Here is a 14,882-nt window from a genome sequence, read left to right as displayed (position 1 = left end):
TGGTTTTATTAGTAGAACTATACTGGAATTCTAATTGAAGATATTTGCTAATATTGTTTTCTTTATCGTTCCTATGGGAGACCCAGACAATGGGTGTTTAGCTTCTGCCTCCGGAGGACACACAAAGTACTACACTTAAAAGTGTAGCTCCTCCCTCTGAGCTTATACACCCCCTGGAGAACCAGATCTAGCCAGTTTATCGCTTTGTGTTCAGGAGGCATACATCCACACATGCATTCTCATCTGATTTTTGATTTTTGGAAAGAGTTTGAAGAAAAGGGGGTCCAAGTCTGGACCCCCGGCATGTCCCTTCTCACCCCACTGTGTCGGCGGTGTTGTTAAGGTTGATTCCAAGGCTGGAGCCTTACATGCCGCGCTCCTTCACCATCCCTCCTGGGCTCTGGCTTGAAGTGGGAGCCAGCACGGTTCTCCATGCTTTGCAGGAGACCGGTCTCCATCCGCAGCCCTTCAGGACCCTGCTGGACCGGAGCACTCATCCCCAGGGACTTGGAACCCGGCGTCTCAGCAAGCTAAGTACCTGAGACGTTTATATTTGGGGGTCTCTGTACTTTATTGTTGTGGGAGAGTGTGCTGTTTGTGTTTTATGACATTTCCGGCGGGTTCTCTGGCTGTCGCCTGAGAACCGCGCCGATGGTGCCTGCGCGCCGGCCGCACCGCTCAAATTTAGGCCCCGGCTTCGCCGGAGACCTAGTTTCGGTTTCTCTGCCCTCGCATGTCATTCATGCAGAGGGACAGGCTCGGCTCCGCCCGGCGGCCGTTCTGCACAGGGGAGGGACACTCCTCACTGCAGTGTATGTCGCCTCCCCTTTAGGTCTCTATGGCCCTCCAGATCCCGCTCCTTAAGCAAGTCCCACCCCCTCTGTTCGCTCCGGCGGCCATTTTCTCAGCGTTCCCCCTGCGATCAGTCATTGCAGCGCTGGTCTGCAGCATCCCTGCTGAGGTGCTTGGGGTCTGGGCTTTGGGATCTGGAGGGCACACAACACCGCTCCAGCGGTCTGGTAAGCCACAACCTCTGGTTGCTGGTTGTGGACCTCTGTATATACTCTCTGGGGGTCATTCTCTGGCAGAGCCCCCACTCCAGCAGCATGTCTCACACGAGGAGCAAGGCTCCAAAGCTGTATTCAGTATGCACTGCATGTAAGCTCCTACTGCCTGAATCGAGCACCTATCCACATTGTGATGCCTGCTCTAACCTGACGGTGCCTCAGCCTGGAGTCTCACTCCCAGGGGTCTCTCAGGCTGCTCCTGCTCCTGTGGCTGAAACCCCGGCTTGGGTAGAAGCCTTTTCTAGGTCTATCTCCCAGTCTTTTGCTGACTCCATGGGACATCTGTCCAGGACTTTGCTGAACATGCATCAGCCCCCTTCCCAGGGTGCCTCTGCTGCTAGGGGTCTCTCAGGACCAGAGCTCACAGAGGATTCATCATCTGGTCCCAGACCCCGTCCTTCTCAGAAGAGACACAGGGTTCCCTCTCCTTCCCCGTCCCGCGGCTCTGATTCAGGAGCTGACTCGCAGGACGAGGAGGATGTCTTTACTGGGGGCTCGGAGGCTAACTCCATATACCCCATTGATCTGTCCGAAAGTGACTCAGATGTTAGTGATTTGATTGCGTCCATTAATTCTGTACTGGATCTCAATCCGCCAGTATCAGAGGAACAACCCTCTCTGGCAGAAAAGCACCAGTTTACCTCGCCTAAAAGGGCAAAGAGTGTGTTCTTTAACCACTCCAGTTTTCAGGCCGCTGTGACCAAGCCCAGGGCCTGTCCTGACAAACGCTTCCCAAAGCGTGGTTCTGATGACCGTTTTCCCTTTCCACCTGAGGTGGTCAAGGAGTGGGCTCACTCCCCAAAGGTAGACCCCCCGGTGTCTAGACTCTCAGCCCGGACCGTTGTATCGGTGGCTGATGGCACTTCTCTTAAGGATTCCACTGACCGCCAGATTGACCTTTTGGCCAAATCTGTATATGAAGCGGCAGGGGCCTCGTTCTCCCCGACTTTTGCAGCAGTGTGGGCTCTGAAAGCCATATCTGCTTCTCTAGAGGAGATGCATTCCCTCTCCAAGGAATCTATGCCCGAAATGGTTTCCTTGACTTCCCAAGCTTCAGCTTTTTCATCCTATGCCATGTCTGCCATGCTGGAGGCTTCTCACCGCACTGCGGTGGCTTCGGCTAATTCCCTCGCTATCCGCAGGATCTTGTGGCTTCGAGAGTGGAAGGCAGATGCTTCTTCAAAGAAGTACCTTGCTGGACTTCCTTTTGCTGGGTCCCGGCTGTTCGGTGAACAGCTGGATGAAATTATTAAGGAAGCTACTGGCGGGAAGAGTACTTACATGCCACAAACCAAAACCAGAAAACCTGTCCAGGGCAGGAATCAGTCGAGGTTTCGTTCCTTTTGTTCCTCCAACTGGTGGTCCTCTAAGCCCTCGGCCTCGTCCACTAACTCAGCTAAGGACCAGAAATCCAACTGGCGCCCAAAAGCGCGTCCACAAAAGACCGCAGGAGGTGCTGCCGCCAAGGCAGCGTCCTCGTGACTATCTGCCCGCTCCAGCAGCATCCTTAGTCGGTGGCAGGCTCTCCCACTTTGGCGACGCGTGGTTTCAACACGTCTCCGATCAGTGGGTGCGGGATATCATCTCCCACGGCTACAGGATAGAATTCTCTTCCAGGTCGCCAGACAGATTTTTTCTGTCAACTCCCCCCTGCTCAAAGGCCGCCGCCTTCACTCAGGCCGTGGCTTCCTTGCAGGCCAACGGAGTAATTGTGCCGGTTCCCGCACGGGAACGGTTCAGAGGTTTCTACTCAAATCTCTTCCTAGTCGCCAAAAAGGACGGTTCCTTCCGGCCCATCCTGGATCTCAAGCTTCTCAACAAGCATGTTCAGGTGCGGCATTTTCGTATGGAGTCTCTGCGATCAGTCATTGCCTCAATGACCCAAGGGGATTTCCTGGCATCCATCGACATCAGGGATGCCTATCTGCATGTGCCAATTGCAGTTTCACACCAGCGTTGGCTACGTTTTGCAATCGGAGAGGAACATTTCCAATTCGTGGCTCTCCCCTTCGGGTTAGCCTCAGCCCCTCGGGTATTCACCAAGGTCATGGCAGCAGTGATTGCGGTTCTGCACCTCCAGGGGTTGGCAGTGATTCCTTACCTGGACGACCTTCTAGTCAAGGCTTCATCCAGCGCAGACTGTCAGCGGAGTGTCTCGCTCACTCTTGCCACTCTAGCCCAATTTGGGTGGATTGTCAATCTTCCCAAATTCACTCTGACTCCGACCCAGAGTCTCACGTACCTAGGGATGCAGTTCGAGACTCTGCCGGCACTTGTGAAGTTGCCCTTAGTCAAACAGCAGTCCCTCCAACTGGCGGTGCGCTCTCTGCTGAGGCCCCGCCATTATTCCATCAGGCGCCTGATGCAGGTGCTGGGTCAGATGGTGGCCTCCATGGAGGCGGTTCCCTTTGCCCAGTTCCATCTGCGTCTTCTGCAGCTGGACATTCTCCGCTGTTGGGACAAGCGGCCTTCCTCCTTACAGAGGTTAGTGCCTCTGTCGCCACGGACCAGGAGCTCTCTTCAGTGGTGGCTTCGACCCCTCTCTCTGTCCCAAGGGCGCTCCTTCCTGACTCCGTCCTGGCTGATTCTCACCACGGATGCCAGCCTATCCGGCTGGGGAGCGGTACATCTCCACCACAGAGCTCAGGGCACTTGGACTCCGTCCGAGTCAGCCCTTTCAATCAATGTGCTGGAAACCAGAGCTGTGCTTCTAGCTCTCCTAGCCTTTCACCACCTGTTGGCGGGCAGGCACATTCGAGTCCAATCGGACAACGCGACAGCGGTCGCCTACATCAATCACCAAGGCGGGACACGCAGCCGCCTGGCAATGTTGGAGGTACAACGCATCCTTCAATGGGCGGAGGACTCCAAGTCCACCATATCCGCAGTCCACATTCCAGGCGTGGAAAACTGGGAGTTAGATTATCTCAGCCGTCAAACCGTGGACAGTGGCGAGTGGTCCCTGCATCCGGCAGTTTTTCACTCAATCTGCTGCAAATGGGGCACTCCGGACGTGGACCTAATGGCATCCCGTCACAACCACAAAGTTCCCGTTTACATGGCTCGCTCCCACGATCCTCAGGCATTCGCCGCGGACGCTTTGGTTCAAGACTGGTCCCAGTTTCGTCTGTCCTACGTGTTTCCCCCTCTAGCTCTCTTGCCCAGAGTCCTGCGCAAGATCAGAATGGAGGGCCGTCGAGTCATCCTCATTGCTCCGGACTGGCCCAGGCGAGCTTGGTACCCAGACCTGCTCCTTCTGTCCGTAGAGGTGCCTTGGCATCTTCCGGACGGTCCAGACCTTCTCTCACAAGGTCCGTTTTTCCGCCAGAATTCTGCGTCTCTCAGATTGACGGCATGGCTCTTGAGTCCTGGATCTTGACGGCTTCTGGTATTCCTCCTGAAGTCATCTCCACTATGACTCGGGCCCGTAAGTCTTCCTCCGCCAAGATCTATCACAGGACTTGGAAAATTTTCCTGTTTTGGTGTCGCTCTTCCGGCCATCCTCCTTGGCCTTTTTCCTTGCCGACCCTTCTGTCCTTTCTACAGTCCGGTCTGCAGCTGGGACTGTCTCTCAACTCTCTCAAGGGACAAGTCTCGGCTCTGTCAGTACTGTTCCAGCGGCGTATCGCCCGGCTGGCTCAGGTCCGCACCTTCATGCAGGGCGCGTCTCACATCATTCCACCTTACCGGCGGCCCTTGGATCCCTGTGACCTCACTTTGGTTCTCACGGTTTTGCAGAAACCCCCCTTTGAGCCTCTTAAGGAGGTCTCTTTGCATCGTCTTTCACAGAAAGTGGTCTTTCTAGTGGCCATAACTTCCCTCAGGAGAGTCTCCGATTTGGCTGCGCTCTCTTCGGAGTCACCTTTTTTGGTTTTTCATCAAGATAAGGTGGTTCTCCGTCCGACTCCGGACTTTCTTCCTAAGGTGGTGTCTCCTTTCCACCTTAACCAGGACATTACCCTACCTTCCTTTTGTCCGGCTCCTGTTCATCACTTTGAAGAAGCGTTGCATACTCTGGATCTGGTGCGTGCTCTCCAGATCTATGTGTCTCGCACCGCTGCTCTTAGGCGGTGCACCTCTCTTTTTGTGCTAACCACAGGTTGGCGCAAGGGCCTCTCTGCTTCTAAGCCGACCTTAGCCAGTTGGATTAGGTCGACCATTTTGGATGCCTACCAGTGTTCTCAGGTGCCTCCCCCGCCGGGGATTAAGGCACACTCGACCAGAGCTGTCGGTGCCTCTTGGGCTTTCAGGCACCAGGCTACGGCTCAACAAGTCTGTCAGGCTGCCACTTGGACTAGCCTGCATACCTTTTCAAAGCATTACCAAGTGCATGCTCATGCTTCGGCAGATGCGAGCTTGGGCAGACGCATCCTTCAGGCGGCTGTCGCCCATTTGTGAAGTTAGGCTCAGCCTACTTCTTAGTTTTCTGTTTCTTCCCACCCATGGACTGCTTTGAGACGGCCCATTTTTGGGTCTCCCATAGGAACGATAAAGAAAAAGAGAATTTTGTTTACTTACTGTAAATTCTTTTTCTTATAGTTCCGTATTGGGAGACCCAGCTCCCTCCCTGTTGCCTGTTGGCAATTTCTTGTTCCGCGTGTTATCACCGGCTGTTGTCGTGGACAGAGTCTCCGGTTGTTCCGGTTCTTGCTCTGTTTTTACTGGTGGGTGGCTATTCTCCTTCAGCTTTTGCACTAAACTGGCTAGATCTGGTTCTCCAGGGAGTGTATAAGCTCAGAGGGAGGAGCTACACTTTTGAGTGTAGTACTTTGTGTGTCCTCCGGAGGCAGAAGCTAAACACCCATTGTCTGGGTCTCCCAATACGGAACTATAAGAAAAAGAATTTACGGTAAGTAAACAAAATTCTCTTTATTATGCCTACTACATATTGGGTTAGTATCTTGTAGATGGAAATACCCCTTTAATCTATTTATTCCTGAGTGATGGTACTAATGCAGAACTGTGGATAGTGTAAATAGAGCCGTGGTGGAGTATGTGCCCGCCGCTCTGTTCACGGTTTGTGGCACTGCCCTATTCTGCCTCTCAGCAGTTGGATCTCCACCAACTTAATATTTGCCACGTATTCAGTGTGTAGGTGATTAATACTTGTGAGCAGAATATTCCTGTAAGTCACTATAATTATAACAATATGGTGGTGCATACTATATTTCTCAGGGTGAATATGCCTTTATATAAAATTGAGACTGAGCCTGAGACTGACATGTCTTGTGTTACCTCTTGTGGTCATTTTATGGTTTTTTTTGCTCATTTTCTTGTATTTATTCCTAATTGTAGATTGAGTCCACAGCTCCAAACAGATGTGATGCTGGATGAGGTCAGTGATGCGGTGCTGGTGAACATGCTGTGGGACACCCAGACCTACATCTACCAGCAGAGAGACGAGCTGCAGAGACTGGCCACACTCCTGATGGCCCCCTGAAGACTGGATTCGGCCAGTAAGTGCTGTATTCACTACATGGTTTCAGAAAACATGTGCTGTATTAAGGGCCAGAATTCAGTGTTCTGTAGCCATATTTGATACCGTCTTTTTCCAAAAATAAGCCCTTGCAGGGATTTTCAGCATTTTCGGAGCAAGGCTTAAATATAAGTCCTCCCCTGAAAATAAGAGCTAGTCGCGGATCAATAATTAAGTGTCCATGCAGCTAAAAAAGTTACATACTGCAGGACACTTCATTGTAGACAGCGGGCACCCCCGGACGCCGAGCAGGAGGACCTGCAGTGATCGCACCCCTGCACACATCGGATCATACACGCATGACATCACACACACACTCACCACATCCAGCGACACCGATTTCTTCTCGCCGGCAGAATTTTGAGAGGCAGTATGATGGAGCGCAAGGGTCTGCCACAATGTTAGCTTACAGGACCTGCAGACACGTGACTTCCTCCCATCATTCCCTGCGGCCGGAAGTATTCTGTAACGCTGGACGTAATGTGTGTGTGTGTGTGTGTGTGTTGTGTGTGTCAGTCAGCCAGCCAGCCAGCCAGCAGCAGGGGAGGACGGCATGCCGCACCCACTGGAGATCACAGGAAAGACCTGGGAGCCACGCAGACGTCCGGGTCCGGTAAGTATGAGTCTCCTGGGAAGTGGGGGGGTCTGCTTTTTTGGGGGGTAAACTTACCCCCAACCATGTTTCTCCAAAAATGAGACCTCCTCCAAAAATCAGCCCTAGTGCTTTTTTGGGGGGGCAAAAAAAGTATTAGACAGGGTCTTATTTTTGGAAAAACACGGTAGTAAGTAGCCGGCTGCCTGTATCTTTCTATAGAGGGGTAAGCCGGATATTTCTTTATCGTTCCTATGGGAGACCCAGACAATGGGTGTATAGCTTCTGCCTCCGGAGGACACACAAAGTACTACACTCAAAAGTGTAGCTCCTCCCTCTGAGCTTATACACCCCCTGGAGAACCAGATCTAGCCAGTTTATCGCTTTGTGTTCAGGAGGCATACATCCACACATGCATTCTCATCTGATTTTTGATTTTTGGAAAGAGTTTGAAGAAAAGCGGGTCCAAGTCTGGACCCCCGGCATGTCCCTTCTCACCCCACTGTCTCGGCGGTGCTGTTAAGGTTGATTCCAAGGCTGGAGCCTTACATGCCGCGCTCCTTCATCATCCCTCCTGGGCTCTGGCTTGAAGTGGGAGCCAGCACGGTTCTCCATGCTTTGCAGGAGACCGGTCTCCATCCGCAGCCCTTCAGGACCCTGCTGGACCGGAGCACTCATCCCCAGGTACTTGGAACCCTGCGTCTCAGCAAGCTAAGTACCTGAGACGTTTACATATTGGGGGTCCCTGTACTTTATTGTGGTGGGAGAGTGTGCTGAGTGATTTTTATGACATTTCCGGCGGGTTCTCTGGCTGTCGCCTGAGAACCGCGCCGAGGGTGCCCCTGTAAGTCTCTATGGCCCTCCAGATCCCGCTCCCAGAGTCAAGTCCCGCCCCCTCTGTTCGCTCCGGCGGCCATTTTCTCAGCGTTTCCCTGCGATCAGCACTGGTCTGCAGCATCCCTGCTGAGGTGCTTGGGGTCCGGGCTTCGGGATCTGGAGGGCACACAACACCGCTCCAGCGGTCTGGTAAGCCACAACCTCTGGTTGTGGACCTCTGTATATACTCTCTGGGGGTCATTCTGGCAGAGCCCCCACTCCAGCAGCATGTCTCACACAAGGAGCAAGGCTCCAAAGCTGTATTCAGTATGCACTGCATGTAAGCTCCTACTGCCTGAACCGAGCATCTATCCACATTGTGATGCCTGCTCTAACCTGACGATGCCTCAGCCTGGAATCGCACCCCCAGGGGTCTCTCAGGCTGCTCCGGCTCCTGTGGCTGAACCCCCGGCTTGGGTAGAAGCCTTATCTAGGTCTATCTCCCAGTCTTTTGCCGACTCCATGGGACATCTGTCCAGGACTTTGCTGAACATGCATCAGCCCCCTTCACAGGGTGCCTCTGCTGCTAGGGCTCTCTCAGGACCGGAGCTCACAGAGGATTCATCATCTGGTCCCAGACACCATCCTTCTAAGAGGAGACGCAGGGCTCCCTCTCCTTCCTCGTCCCGCGGCTCTGTTTCAGAAGCTGACTCGCAGGACGAGGAGGATGCCTTTACAGGGTGCTCGGAGGCTAACTCCATGTGCCCCATTGATCTGTCCGAAAGTGACTTCAGATGTTAGTGATTTGATTGCGTCCGTTAATTCTGTACTGGATCTCAATCCGCCAGTATCAGAGGAACAACCCTCTCTGGCAGAAAAGCACCAGTTTACCTCGCCTAAGAGGACAAAGAGTGTGTTCTTTAACCACTCCAGTTTTCAGGCCGCTGTGACCAAGCCTAGGGCCTGTCCTGACAAACGCTTCCCAAAGCGTGGTTCTGATGACCGTTTTCCCTTTCCACCTGAGGTGGTCAAGAAGTGGGCTCATTCACCAAAGGTAGACCCCCCGGTGTCTAGACTCTCAGCCCGGACCGTTGTATCAGTGGCTGATGGCACCTCTCTTAAGGATTCCACTGACCGCCAGGTTGACCTTCTGGCCAAATCTGTATATGAGGCGGCAGGGGCCTCGTTCTCCCCGACTTTTGCAGCAGTGTGGGCTCTCAAAGCCATCTCTGCTTCTCTAGAGGAGATGCATTCCCTCGCCAGGGAATCTATGCCCGAAATGGTTTCCTTGACTTCCCAAACTTCAGCCTTTTCATCCTATGCCATGTCTGCCATGCTGGAGGCTTCTCACCGCACTGCGGTGGCTTCGGCTAATTCCCTCGCTATCCGCAGAATCTTGTGGCTTCGAGAGTGGAAGGCAGATGCTTCTTCAAAGAAGTTCCTTGCTGGACTCCCTTTTGCTGGGTCCTGGCTGTTCGGTGAACAGCTGGATGAAATTATTAAGGAAGCTACTGGCGGGAAGAGTACTTCCATGCCACAAACCAAGACCAGGAAACCTGTCCAGGGTAGGAATCAGTCGAGGTTTCGTTCCTTTCGTTCCTCCAACTGGTCGTCCTCTAAGCCCTCCGCCTCGTCCGCTAACTCAGCTAAGGACCAAAAATCCAACTGGCGCACAAAAGCGCGTCCACAGAAGACCGCAGGAGCTGCTGCCACTAAGGCAGCCTCCTCGTGACTATCTGTCCGCGCCAGCCACGTCCTTAGTCGGTGGCAGGCTCTCCCACTTTGGCGACGCGTGGTTTCAACACGTCTCCGATCAGTGGGTGCGGGATATCATCTCCCACGGCTACAGGATAGAATTCTCTTCCAGCCCGCCAAACAGATTTTTTCTGTCAACTCCCCCCTGCTCCAAGGCCGCCGCCTTCTCTCAGGCCGTGGCATCCTTGCAGGCCAACGGAGTAATTGTACCGGTTCCCGCCCGGGAACGGTTCAGAGGTTTCTACTCAAATCTCTTCCTAGTCCCCAAAAAGGACGGTTCCTTCCGGCCCATCCTGGATCTCAAGCTTCTCAACAAGCATGTTCAGGTGCGACATTTTCGCATGGAGTCTCTGCGGTCAGTCATTGCTTCAATGACCCAAGGGGATTTCCTGGCATCCATCGACATCAGAGATGCCTATCTGCATGTGCCAATTGCAGCTTCACACCAGCGTTGGCTACGTTTTGCAATCGGAGAGGAACATTTCCAATTCGTGGCTCTCCCCTTCGGGTTAGCCACGGCCCCTCGGGTATTCACCAAGGTCATGGCAGCAGTGGTTGCGGTTCTGCACCTCCAGGGGTTGGCAGTGATTCCTTACCTGGACGACCTTCTAGTCAAGGCTTCATCCAGCGCAGACTGTCAGCGGAGTGTCTCGCTCACTCTCGCCACTCTAGCCCAATTCGGGTGGCTTGTCAATCTGCCCAAATCCACTCTGACTCCGACCCAGAGGCTCACGTACCTAGGGATGCAGTTCGAGACTCTGCCGGCTCTTGTGAAGTTGCCCTTAGTCAAACAGCAGTCCCTCCAACTGGCGGTGCGCTCTCTGCTGAGGCCCCGCCGTTATTCCATCAGGCACCTGATGCAGGTGCTGGGTCAGATGGTGGCGTCAATGGAGGCTGTTCCCTTTGCCCAGTTCCATCTGCGTCCACTGCAGCTGGACATTCTCCGCTGTTGGGACAAGCGGCCTTCCTCCTTGCACAGGTTAGTGGCTCTGTCGTCACAGACCAGGAGCTCTCTTCAGTGGTGGCTTCGGCCCCTCTCTCTGTCTCAGGGGCGCTCCTTCCTGGTCCCGTCCTGGGTGATCCTCACCACGGATGCCAGTCTATCCGGCTGGGGAGCGGTATGTCTCCACCACCGAGCACAGGGCACTTGGACTCCGTCCGAGTCAGCCCTCTCGATCAATGTGCTGGAAACCAGAGCCGTGCTTCTGGCTTCCCTAGCTTTTCACCACTTATTAGCGGGCAAGCACATCCGAGTCCAGTCAGACAACGCGACAGCGGTTGCCTACATCAATCACCAAGGCGGGACACGCAGCCGCCTGGCAATGTTGGAGGTACAACGCATCCTTCAATGGGCAGAGGACTCCCAAGTCCACCATATCCGCAGTCCACATCCCAAGCGTGGAAAACTGGGAGGCAGATTATCTCAGCCGTCAAACCGTGGACAGTGGCGAGTGGTCCCTGCATCCGGCAGTGTTTCAGTCAATCTGCCGCAAGTGGGGCACTCCGGACGTGGACCTAATGGCATCCCGTCACAACAACAAGGTTCCGGTTTACGTGGCTCGCTCCCACGATCCTCAGGCATTCGCCGCGGACGCTCTGGTTCAAGACTGGTCCCAGTTTCGTCTGTCCTACGTGTTTCCCCCTCTAGCTCTCTTGCCCAGAGTTCTGCGCAAGATCAAAATGGAGGGCCGTCGAGTCATCCTCATTGCTCCGGACTGGCCCAGGCGAGCTTGGTACCCAGACCTGCTCCATCTGTCCGTAGAGGTGCCTTGGCATCTTCCGGACCGTCCAGACCTTCTCTCACAAGGTCCGTTTTTCCGCCAGAATTCTGCGGCTCTCAGATTGACGGCGTGGCTCTTGAATCCTGGATCTTGACGGCTTCTGGTATCCCCCCCTGAAGTCATCTCCACTATGACTCGGGCCCGTAAGTCTTCCTCTGCCAAGATCTATCACAGGACTTGGAAAATTTTCCTGTCCTGGTGTCGCTCTTCCGGCCATCCTCCTTGGCCTTTTTCCTTGCCGACCCTTTTGTCCTTTCTACAGTCCGGTCTGCAGCTGGGACTGTCCCTCAACTCTCTCAAGGGACAAGTCTCGGCCCTGTCAGTGCTGTTCCAGCGGCGTATCGCCTGGCTGGCGCAGGTCCGCACCTTCTTGCAGGGCGCGTCTCACATCATTCCGCCTTACCGTCGGCCCTTGGATCCCTGGGACCTCAATTTGGTTCTCACGGTTTTGCAGAAACCCCCCTTTGAGCCTCTTAGGGAGGTTTCTTTGTTTCGTCTTTCACAGAAAGTGGTCTTTCTAGTGGCCATAACTTCCCTCAGGAGAGTCTCTGATTTGGCTGCGCTCTCTTCGGAGTCACCTTTTTTGGTTTTTCATCAAGACAAGGTGGTTCTCCGTCCGACTCCGGACTTTCTTCCTAAGGTGGTCTCTCCTTTCCACCTTAACCAGGACATTACCCTACCTTCCTTTTGTCCGGCTCCTGTTCATCGCTTTGAAAAAGCGTTGCATACTCTGGATCTGGTGCGTGCTCTCCGGATCTATGTGTCTCGCACCGCTGCTTTTAGGCGGTGCAGCTCTCTTTTTGTGCTAACCACAGGTCGGCGTAAGGGCATCTCTGCTTCTAAGCCGATCTTAGCCCGTTGGATTAGGTCGACCATTTCGGATGCCTACCAGTGTTCTCAGGTGCCTCCCCCGCCGGGGATCAAGGCGCACTCGACGAGAGCTGTCGGTGCCTCTTGGGCTTTCAGGCACCAGGCTACGGCTCAGCAGGTCTGTCAGGCTGCCACTTGGTCTAGTCTGCACACCTTTTCGAAGCACTACCAAGTGCATGCTCATGCTTCGGCAGATGCGAGCTTAGGCAGACGCATCCTTCAGGCGGCTGTCGCCCATTTGTGAAGTTAGGCTCCGCCTACTTCTTAGTTTTTCTGTTTATTCCCACCCATGGACTGCTTTGAGACGTCCCATTGTCTGGGTCTCCCATAGGAACGATAAAGAAAAAGAGAATTTTGTTTACTTTCCGTAAATTCTTTTTCTTATAGTTCCGTATTGGGAGACCCAGCACCCTCCCTGTTGCCTGTTGGCAATTTCTTGTTCCGCGTGTTATCACCGGCTGTTGTCGTGGACAGAGTCTCCGGTTGTTCCGGTTCTTGCTCTGTTTTTACTTGTGGGTGGCTATTCTCCTTCAGCTTTTGCACTAAGCTGGCTAGATCTGGTTCTTCAGGGGGTGTATAAGCTCAGAGGGCGGAGCTACACTTTTGAGTGTAGTACTTTGTGTGTCCTCCGGAGGCAGAAGCTATACACCCATGGTCTGGTTCTCCCAATACGGAACTATAAGAAAAAGAATTTACGGTAAGTAAACAAAATTCTCTTTTTTCTGTGCATACAAATATTATTCCGCTATAATTGCTTTATCTGCATGAAATTCTTCTGTAATGAATCCGACATCTTATACCAATCGGTCTCTATAAGGTTCAAGTATTATTTTGTTAGTTACAAAGCCGTGACCATGTAATACTTGTCTTTCAGGTGTAATTTGCTGTGAGAAAACTGGACCGTGTATGGACTGAAGAAACCTCTCTGCTCATCCAGCCCTTGTCCATCATCTCTGCTTGTGGTTGACACTACATTTCATTTAGAGCCTAATGAACAGTTTCTCCCTAATATAAGGTCTCCGTTGTACAGGGGACTGGATACGATTGATGATGCACCTTGCCATCACTCACATTCGGACTCATAGATTTTGTTCTTGTCATTTTTCTATACCTTTTCATTGGCAATTCCCAACTGGCAAGTTCTCTCCTGTCCTCAGGATACGTGGTTACTTGCTGGTTGCTGGGAAGTGATCACTGGAGCCCCCTGTATTTTTAATTGTTTATTGGACTGCTGGAGACTTGGGTGTACTTGGTCAGCTAGTAGTATAGCAGCATAGTCCTATAGGCAAAGAATTGAAGGAGTATTCCCCTTATTCAAGATCTTATCCCAATATGTAGTAGGTATCTTCAATGCTGGAGAGTAGAAGGGGGTTAAAGCCACGCTGTCACCAAACGATGATAAAAACATTTTGTTGATTTAATGAAAGATTATTTTATTCCATAGGTCTACGTGTTTTGATGTGAGGACCTCTTCTTCAGGACCACAAAAATCCGAACAATCAACAATACATTATTTTTCTGATTTTTGTGGTCCTGAAGAAGAGGTCCTCACATCAAAACACGTAGACCTATGGAATAAAATAATCTTTCATTAAATCAACAAAATCTTTTTATCATCTTTTGGTGACTGCGCGGCTTTAACCCCTTCTACTCTCCTGCATTGAAGATATCTACACATGGGGCTGTGGCGGCAGCCGCCTATTATCTGGGTGCTTTTTTATGTTGGTTGTGACTTTCACAACCATGCTAGGTAAGTGTACAGTAACATACTTTTATTTTAATATCTAGTAAGACACTATTTTGCGCTCTCTTTCTCTTAGTTTTAATATGTAATAGGTGTAAAAATAATACTATTAGTAATTACCTCCAATTAGAATTGTTGTATAGTTTTCCTGATTCACTATGTCACTTACCTTATATGTAGGGCATTGCACATAACTCTGCTGTACTTGGTCATCTACCATAGTCCTATAGGCAAAGAATTAAAGGGTTATTCCCATCTCCAAGATCCTATCCCAAGATGTAGTTAATAATAATAATAATAATAATAATAATAATAATAATATTAGCAAATACATTCATTTAGAAATGTAGTATAGTCCTGATTCTCTGTCACTTTCCTCATGTGCAAGGCATTGCAGGACCTTAGGTATCCATGGTTATGACCATGTGCAATTAACTGTGAATATATGTGTGGATGTAACCATGGATACCTAAGTTGCAATGCCCTACACATGAGGTAAGTGACAGTGAATCAGAAGAACTAAAGAACTATACTATACATTTCTAATTGGAGGTATTTGCTAATATTATTATTATTTATTAATAATAATTATGTAGTAGATGTATTATTTATTATTATTAATAATAATACATCTACTACATATTGGGATAGGATCTTGGAGATGGGAATACTCCTTTAATTCTTTGCCTATAGGACTATGGTAGATGACCAAGTACAGCAAAGTTATGTGCAATGCCCTACACATAAAGTAAGTGACATAGTGAATCAGGAGAACTATACT

General features: G+C 51.5%; 1 protein-coding gene across 5 annotated transcripts in view; it reads left to right on the top strand.

Moving 5' to 3' along the window:
- Positions 1 to 13,750, top strand: part of PLA2G6 (phospholipase A2 group VI) — a 133,508-nt gene extending 119,758 nt beyond the window's left edge. For all 5 annotated transcript variants that reach the window (XM_075321820.1, XM_075321819.1, XM_075321818.1 and 2 more), the window contains 2 exons: positions 6,363 to 6,523; positions 13,232 to 13,750. In XM_075321820.1, the coding sequence (XP_075177935.1) occupies positions 6,363 to 6,507 (145 nt within the window). In that variant the 3' untranslated portion in view covers positions 6,508 to 6,523; positions 13,232 to 13,750. The remainder of the gene's footprint in view (positions 1 to 6,362; positions 6,524 to 13,231) is intronic.
- Positions 13,751 to 14,882: the final 1,132 nt, after the last annotated feature.

Source organism: Anomaloglossus baeobatrachus, chromosome 8 (assembly GCF_048569485.1).
Source record: "Anomaloglossus baeobatrachus isolate aAnoBae1 chromosome 8, aAnoBae1.hap1, whole genome shotgun sequence".
Taxonomy (NCBI): Eukaryota; Metazoa; Chordata; class Amphibia; order Anura; family Aromobatidae; genus Anomaloglossus; species Anomaloglossus baeobatrachus.
This window is presented reverse-complemented; position numbering and strand designations above follow the sequence as displayed.